Source organism: Styela clava, chromosome 2, assembly GCF_964204865.1.
Source record: "Styela clava chromosome 2, kaStyClav1.hap1.2, whole genome shotgun sequence".
Classification (NCBI taxonomy): domain Eukaryota; kingdom Metazoa; phylum Chordata; class Ascidiacea; order Stolidobranchia; family Styelidae; genus Styela; species Styela clava.
Genome location: NC_135251.1, coordinates 29,147,167 through 29,156,659, shown reverse-complemented (window position 1 = coordinate 29,156,659; position 9,493 = coordinate 29,147,167). Strand labels below are relative to the sequence as shown.

General features: G+C 34.6%; 1 protein-coding gene across 1 annotated transcript; it reads right to left on the bottom strand.

The window, feature by feature from the left end:
* Positions 1-209: 209 nt before the first annotated feature.
* On the bottom strand, positions 210-9,149 carry LOC120336326 (uncharacterized). Its single transcript, XM_039403987.2, has 2 exons — positions 7,977-9,149; positions 210-4,145 (listed from the first exon to the last, which is right to left on the bottom strand). Exons 1-2 carry the CDS (start codon positions 8,363-8,365, stop codon positions 2,993-2,995), a joined length of 1,542 nt encoding a protein of 513 aa, XP_039259921.2. The 5' UTR covers positions 8,366-9,149; the 3' UTR covers positions 210-2,992.
* Between the last annotated feature and the right edge of the window lie 344 nt (positions 9,150-9,493).

Below are 9,493 nucleotides of genomic sequence, written 5' to 3'. Positions count from 1 at the left end.
TTTACCCTCTTTCAATATGAAAATTAGAAGTTTGGCAGCTCTGGCTTTTGTTCCCATTAACGAGGTTGCCGAAGTCTTCACCTTGCCTTGCGACACCTTCGAAGATTCGCCCGAATGCAATCAACTTTTGAAATATTTTGAATCTACCTACATTCGTGGACCTCAAGTGGGTTCACGTCCAAGAGAAGCAAGATTTCTCCTCGATTGTGGAACTATGCCAAAAAGATTGAAATGATGCCTTCGGCCCCAAGAACAACAAACGCTGTAGAAGGATTTCACAACGCCTTACAAGGAATGTTCCGATGCAAACATCCGAGTATATGGGGATTGCTGAATGGCCTACGAAAAGACATTGCGGTCCACAAACTGACTGCGGCAAATGCTCATGTAGGAGTTACGGCCCACCAAAGATCAAAGTATGTACAACTTGCTGTTAGGTTGTCAGTTAAAGTTTTTTCATATGGAACTGAAACCGACAAGCTGAGGTATCTCGACTCAATAGCTCAAATGCAGTCTATTTGATTTTGACTTTGATCGTGATATCGTAAAACTTCGTTTATCGTCATTATTTTGATTTGTTGTTTAACTATTGTATCATAATTGATAAATTCCCATTTTGTAAAACGTCCATAGCTACTCTATCTCAAAATTGATCGCCCATTCGACACAAATTTGTGAGTGATAACTTTATTGAGATATTAAAATAAATGTAATCCGTAACCTATGACGTCGTTTGTAAATTGCAATAATATATATAACAGACCTTATATGCTGAATATGTTCGATTTACTCTAAATAGTGTAAACAGCAAAAACCATTTTTGGCCACGATAATGGTTTTAAAACTTCTTCACTTTTGAATATTCAACATATTTACTTGACTTACGATTTCTATGTATAGTTTTGTTCTGACATTCTAATGAAACAATACTTCAATAAAACTGGCATTTGGCTATGAACATGTTGTTACAAAAATGGCATAGTTTCATTATCTTAATTTCATATTTTCTTAGAAACGAAGAATCTGTGCGTTTATTTATTTATATACAGACAATAGTATTCAATTTATAGATTGATTTTAGGAAAAATGGCAAAACCTGATTTGAGACAACACTTATTTTCAGCAGTAAAGCGTGGTCGTGTGTATGCATACATATAACAATTTTGTAACATGCTAGCAAGAAAACATGAAGTGGCCACAGAGGCCCAAATCTCATGCTGGGCGGGATATCATAGTAGGCGTTTTCGGTGCAATAATTTCAGAACAAACTTATAGGAGTTGACCACTAAAAATATTACTGTAAAGCTAGTTTTAGTAAGACCCTCATTAGGACTTCATTGGTCTGTGAGATATTTGTTCCGTATTAGCCCTGGTTTCAGGTATTTCAACGAAATACCGCTTTCTAGGTCATCGTCTGTTTTGGAGATCGCGGCTAACGAATGAGATAAGGTTTTACAAATGTCAATGTAAAAAAAACAGCAAAAGAAAACAGACCTTGGCAGAACAATGTTGTTTATATCGTTACGAGACGTTTATCCCTCGGACTACAATGACACTCAAAAATGCTTGCTTCGTAGAAGCGGGTAAATGCATATACACCAAAACTAACTACAAGTGAAACAGTGTTGAAATTTAGAATATTGAGCTTGCGCCTGTAACATGAAAATTATTTGCGACTGGAAATTGCCGTTGGGGCAAACATTTTTTGTGAAAATGTACGTGGGTTCAAATGTACGCGAGTTCAAATATAATATACGTTGGTTCAAATATACGTGGGTTCAAATGTCTGTGGGTGGAAATATACATGGGTTCAAATGTCCGCGGGTGCAAATGTTCGTGGGTTCAAATGTACATGGGTTCAAATGTCCGCGGGTGCAAATGTTCGTGGGTTCAAATGTACATGGGTTCAAATGTCCGCAGGTGCAAATGTACATGGGTTCAAATGTACGCGGGTGCAAACGTACACGGGTTTAAATGTCCGCGGGTGCAAATGTACATGGGTTCAAATGTACGCGGGTGCAAACGTACACGGGTTCAAATGTCCGCGGGTTCAATCTATATGCGGGTGCTTAAATTCATGAGTGGAAATGTATGGGTTCAAATGTCCGTAGGTGCAAATGTCCATAGGTGCAATAGTATACAGGTGCAATTGTTCTGGGTTCAAATTACGGGTTCAGATGTACGGGTTCAAATGTACGCGGGTTCAAAGATAATGGAACCGTTTTATTTACATCACTACCAACAGAAAATTGAACAAAGTGCATGATTAACTAAAAAAAAGAAATACAAATATTCCACACTTTACACAGAGACTGTCAAATTACTTATCGATAGTAAAATATAAATGTAGTTGTAACAGAATATACAGCTGCGAAAAACACAGGATTATGCATGGATGGAGTGCAGTAGCCCACTTCGGAGGAGGCACTGAGAACGGTTTCTTGCCCTACCAGGAGTGTGTGGGAACAGCTTTACTAAGCAGTTCACCATTTATTCCTGCATACTGAATGATACAAAACCTTATGTTCCAATATTGATATGCGCAACATTGAACATAGTACAAATTAACAAATAGAGGTCTATTCTGTGTACGTCATGCATTTTTAAATTAAAATATCAACATTATTTCTAATATGCTACATAATCAAAACTGATACAGATCTCATGTTGAGAATTTCAAAATATTTGATAATATATAAATGAGAAATATAGGTAAATGAAGAAGTTGAGGAGACGAGAAAGTGGTAAAATGAAACAATAAAAAATAATTATAAAAAAATAATGAATAAGCAAGGAAAAGCTTTCAAAGATGCATAATGAAAAATCAGCGGTGGCTAATTTTTTTTTATCGTAGATTTGAATAAATTCAACTTATTGTTAGCAATACATAAAAAATATAATTACCGGTATAAACAATAAGTATTTTGAACTGACAAGCATATAGTCGAGATTTGAATTCTGGCAAAAAGTTTCAAAATTGCCGTGAATCCGCTTATTGTAGAAAGCGACCAACAAAAATAAGAAAAATGGCTAGAACTGTTGCAAGAGTTATTTGAAAAATACAAATTGAACTAGGGCCAAAATTTTCGAAAAATATTCTTCCAAATAACGGAAGGAGTGACGCGTTTGCTGACGAAAATATCGCAAGCCATGTACCAACCGTTAGACGGTCTTCACTTGTTACGCGTTCTATGACTAAAGCAACTAGAGCCGTAGCCGCCACTGGCACGAACAGGCCAAAAATTAATGTAAATACAAATATACATTCGATAGAACCTACTGAAAAGCCAACAAATATTCCCACCGAAGCCATAACAACGCCCCAAGTGGCACCGCAAGATATTCTAGCATAATGAAAATTGAAAAGTTGTGCAACTTTTCCCGTAAATGCTCCGGAGATTAGTCCGCCAACGCAATACAATGACACGGCATAACCGGCCATTACATTTGATGATGTTTTAAAAAGAGCGTTCGATGTTGAAATGTTTTCTGCTGAAATGTCTAAAAATATCACAGTTTCAAAACGAGTTGAACGAAGCATATCTGACATGAGAACAAACCATATCAAACACAGCGGCATTAAAATACCGTATGGTATCGCTAATACCATGAATTTCCTCATTGTCAGGAGGTTTTTCGATGACTGAACCCAAACCGCGATTGTGCCTTTTGTAGCACTCCTTGCTTTATTGATCCGGATTTGAAAAGCTGACTCCTTTCTCTTCTTTTTGCGCATTTGATATCTTTCTTCTTCCACTACTGTCTGATTATCAGGTAACTGCATTGGACTTGGAGCATCAAATATAAAAAGAAACGAAAAAAATCCAAATACAAGCGATGCTGCCAGAAATGACGAAAATATTGCTGTCAGGGCCATCGAAATTTTTTCATCCCACTCGATTTCGCCGTCAATAGTTAGCGACATCCTCGTACCATTCGTGTCATTTGTTTTTGGTACAACGTTTGCCGGAATCAACAATCCTACTATATTTCCAGCGTTCAGTCCTGCGTAAGTTAACGCAATTGCTGTCGGTTGCTCTTTCTCAGGAAACCAACTTGAAGCCATTAAGGGCGCCAGTGAAAAATTGATGGCATGAACTGTTCCAGCTAGAATTTGCCCGAGCACAGCCAATGGAAATAAGTGCCTGCAAAACAACGTTTCATATAATGCACCAAGCAATCAAAAAAAAATTGTAAACCTGTAAATTTCGTTTAGAAAGTGTGGGATTTAATAAAGAATTGGGTGCTGTTAACTCAAGGAAATTATGTGACTGTAAATAATGTTCAACGTATTGTAAATAAAACTTACAAATTAACTGAAATATCCAAGGTTATAAGATATATATCCTGAGTAATTCAATAAATAGTCTTGCTGCACACTAACACAAATATATTTCTGTAACGTTTCGTCTGACCACGGTCAAACTTCCTCAGACATACATATTTCAACTAAAGCAAGAACAGCAATTGCAAGCATATTTATACAAGGGGTGCCATGGCAACAAAACAATATCATAACAATGTGAGTTAACGAACTCATGTAGGTGGTGATTGAAAATTTAATTAACAACACTAAGTTTAAATATTTAAAAAAAAAAACACATGAAAGTTTCATGCACATTCATAAAATGGGTGTCATGGCAACATAACAAATCACAACAATGGGATTTGAAAGATAAATAAATTGGTGATTGTATTTTAATTACCTGCACTAAAAAAATACATGGGGGAAAATAAAAAGTAAATAAAAAAATAATAATACAAAATTCGGTAAAATTACGAAAATATACGGTGTATAAAATGTTCCTAAATGCCCTAAACTTCTTTAATGTTCATTCCCAATGGTTCATGCGTTCCAAGTAGGTGAATGAAATATGATTCTTTAGTTTTTCGGTAAATATGGTCTTGAAACAGTTTTTCAATTCCAATTACATTAAAGTCTTTCAGTGAATGTCCAGGTTGGTTGAAGTGAGCACCGACGACCAGGTCTCTGTTTTTTGATTTTATACTTCTAATGTGTTCTGAAATACGATATTTCAGATGCCTCCCTGTTTCGCCAATGTACTGCATGCCACATTTTTTACAGCTTATCAAGTAGACGACGTTTTCCGTATTGCACGTTATTTTTTGAGTAATTTTTAGTTGAATAGTTTTTTGTTTGTTTGTCGCTACTTTCGTTTCATCAGAATGTTCGCAGGTACTGCATGACTGTCTTCCACATTTAAAAAAACCTGGATTGTTGCTGACAGGTGATTTTGGCTTTAATTTGGCTCTGACTAGCCTATCTCTGAGTGTGGGACATTTTCGGTGAGCTAATTTGGGTGGATTTGGAAAAATTTCTTTCAATCTCTCGTTATTGTTTAAAATGTATTGGTAGTCGGAAAAGATTTTTTTTTAGTGCAGGTAATTAAAATACAATCACCAATTTATTTATCTTTCAAATCCCATTGTTGTGATTTGTTATGTTGCCATGACACCCATTTTATGAATGTGCATGAAACTTTCATGTGTTTTTTAATTTTAAATATTTAAACTTAGTGTTGTTAATTAAATTTTCAATCACCACCTACATGAGTTCGTTAACTCACATTGTTATGATATTGTTTTGTTGCCATGGCACCCCTTGTATAAATATGCTTGCAATTGCTGTTCTTGCTTTAGTTGAAATATGTATGTCTGAGGAAGTTTGACCGTGGTCAGACGAAACGTTACAGAAATATATTTGTGTTAGTGTGCAGCAAGACTATTTATTGAATTACTCAGGATAGTTATCTTCACTCTTGCTACAGCATCCTTGCATTATATGCATACGGATCCACCGACGCAAAAGCATAGAAAACGGAAAAGTAGTTGGTCTTGTAGAAACCCAATCGATAGCACAAGTTATAAGATATAGTTTGAAAATAAGATATAATTGTACAGATGTCTTCAATTAAATCTTTAGTTTTCTACAATTTACGGAAATAAAAATACCTGTTACTAATCTGGCTACCAGCAAAAATGAGAGGATTTTTCTATTTTTGTCGACAGTGTGAAGGCCCGTAATCCCTCTGATGTATGACGAGACGACAACATGTAATTTTTGCCTTTAAATGCGCAAACTGAGCTCGGGATATTAGAAATTCCACAACAACACGAAATTTAAAATTACACGCTGCTACAAAAGGCGAATCCCCACAATTTATATCGTAGTTTAATATTGGTTGTTCTCATATTAATGTAAAGAATAATATCGCTAAAAACTATATTTTGTAACGAACCCTGTTTCATATACCATTGTTTCATAATTGTAGTCTACATTTTCATTACTTTTGTGAGATCAACATCCGTGAGAAGGAATGTCGAACAAGAATATTATAAGTGAGGTCTTCCGTAACCATTCTAGTCAATTTAATATATCATAGCATATATGTACTTCCTTCGTTATATAGCTATCGATAATGTTCTTGTCATTTACAAGATAACGAAATTGAAAAATACCACAAAATCATCTCGACTGGTGATGTAGAATTTTATGAATATATATATATATAATTTAATCGTGCGCCTTTTCATAATGTGATATTTTGAAAAGTAATAAATAGTTATTCAATACGTTTGGCTATTTTCCAATTGTATACGTTCAACAAAAAATTGTGTTTGGAATAATAAATAAGGTGTACCTATATATGCCATCACCAATGATGACACGCCATATTCTATATTCCTAATTAAAAAAAATTAACTAACAAACCAAAATAGAAATTTATCGAATTGGTGCTATATAAATTTACCGCAATAAATCCCTTCAATGTTACTTTTATTTTGCAATTTATTAAATTGCTTGGTTTGCATCAATTTTACCTCAACGGGGAAATTGTTGATGAAGTTCTTAAACAGCAGTTAATCTACAGCCCATATCTGGGTACGGAGAAAATGATTTAGCAGGAAAAATGTAAATTTTAATTTTAAATGAATCTTTGCGAGACAATCTGATAATAAAATCAATTTACTAAAGGTTCGGCAACGAATAAAACTATTTTCAATTATCGAACGTCATCGATTGGCCGAGTAATTTGAATTAAAATTTCAAAATGTTCAAAGATGGAATATTTAAAATTGTATTCGTGCCTTGAATATACGTCAAATATTAAATTATTAAAAGAAACGCTGCCGCAAAATCGAATATCGCAATATTCTTCAACCGCATTCTATGGGCTGCTAAAATAATTTTGGGGTGCTATAACATTTATATCGAGATGTAAGTTTGTGCCAGAAAATTTGGTGTTTTAGAAACTTGGTTAATGGGAATTTATGTAACACCTTTCCATGAAAAGTAAAACAAAATTTACAAGCTATATGTAATTCAAGACTCCGGCGCACACTAATACAAATGTGTTTCTGTAACGTTTCAAGCCAGAGTCAGCCTTCTCCAGACAAGCAGTTCAGACGTACAACAATGTTTAGCTCACCGATTCTCAACCAGTGGGCCATGACCCACTTCTGGGCCCTAGAAACATTTTCAGGTGGGCCATAAACCTATTAAAAATTGTTATTGATAAATAAGTTGAACTTTGATTGTGGTAGCATTGAATGATGATGCTGTTTTTGCTACTGAGCTACTTTAATTATTAAAGTGGAAGTGTCTATCTTTGAGGAAAAATTTATGTTTTTCTTGTAGTTTTTCCTTTGCATGAGAAAGTTAATGGGCCGCAGAATTTTTTGTGCAACAAAAGTAGGGCAAGAAAGGAAAAAGGTTTATAACCATTGGTCTAGCCTAGCGTTACCACAACCCGCCGTAACAATTACGGGCATGCGCGCATCGTATTAGTCTACCTAATTGAAATAATTTTTGTAAATTGATTCCGAATTTTCCTCGTTTTTAATTTTAATGAATTATCTCTAAGAATCATTCGAACTTTATTTTCAATTTTTGATACCGTTTTAAATTGAGAAAAGCTTATATTTTATAAAAGAAAACCATTGAAAACATTTACCTTCCGAGAACTCCTGTCACTGTGAAAGCAAACGACAACGTGATGAACCCAGCAGAAGTGAGACACCATCTTCGAAGTCCCACTAATCCAGAAGCTGCCATCCAAGTCATAAAAAATAACGATACTGCACTGGAAGCAGCCGGAGCCAGCGTCAGCCAATCCACATACTCCAAACTAACATCGAAAAATCTTGCCACAATGTTGTTCACTTGTCCAAAACATGTTTTTGTGAATCCTTCTGCCAGGAAGTAATACATTACCAATGTAATGATGATCCATCGAGTTTGAGATCCGTCTATTTTAACTTTCTTGGACGCATCTCTATCGTTTACATTTTGTTGAATTGAAACTGAGGTTGAATCACCACTTTCAGAATCAATTACCGCCATTTTTAATTATGCTCGATTTGATTTTCATTCATGTGTGATCACGTCAAGCTTATGATTAGTATAGTATGTTTAAGAAAACAGAAAATGTTGAGCAAATGAGAAGTGTTTTCGTATATCATTTTGAAATTGAATATAATATTAGAGTGCTTCTTTAATAGATTAGTGCAATGATAGTACTGTAAATAAAAGAATAAGACATAATTCTGCATTCACTAGCTTATCTGACTAAATTGGTCTGAAATATTCAAACTCCGGAAAAACTTCTCTCAATTATGAATTGATCCTCATTCTATACATAGCTCATCTATTTTTCGCGATTGTATATATATATATACATACATACCCTCCACACATATTTGGTATTTAAGTTGTCTATGAAAAGCTGTTCATTTGACAAATTATGTTTAAAAATGGTATTTACCTTTCTGGTTGTTCAAGATAACTGACAGATCAATCTCCATCATGCAACAGATCGAGCGAATCTTTGCTTCACAAATCCATCGAATTACTGTTTATATCCAGTAAATAACATTTTGTCATGTCAGATTAAATCCATGGAGATTTTTTTAACGGTACATTTGGTGTCAAAACATGAATCTTTCTTAAATTAAATAAATAACTTCATTTCGGAATTATATTTTATGCCAAAGGCAATCTTAATATTATTATATACACATTTTCCATTCGAAATATTAAAAATAGTTTTCTAATAAGGTTTTCACGTTCACCGCAATTCCCTGAATAAATACAAAAGACAATGGCTTGTCCTTCAACACTTTCTAAATCCGCCGCCTGTACTATCGCCTAAAATGGACTTTCATGATACCCAAATATGCCGTATTGTATCAACTTTTAACCTGCTACCTTGATTCATTCAAACATGATTGAATATCAGCTATAATAGATATCCTTTACTTATTCTATCGAAAGCTACTTAGACTTACTACTTATATATATACTTAAAAGGGGCTAAGCGTCATTGTCTACTGTCAATATCAAGTCTTAACGTAACAATGGCAGCGTTGAATGAAAATGAAATCGGTCGCGTGTGTGGTGTACGTCAATCTGTACTTTTTTTCAATGCTCTTATGGAAACATCTAAATTCGAGAATGTTTCGAACGATGCGA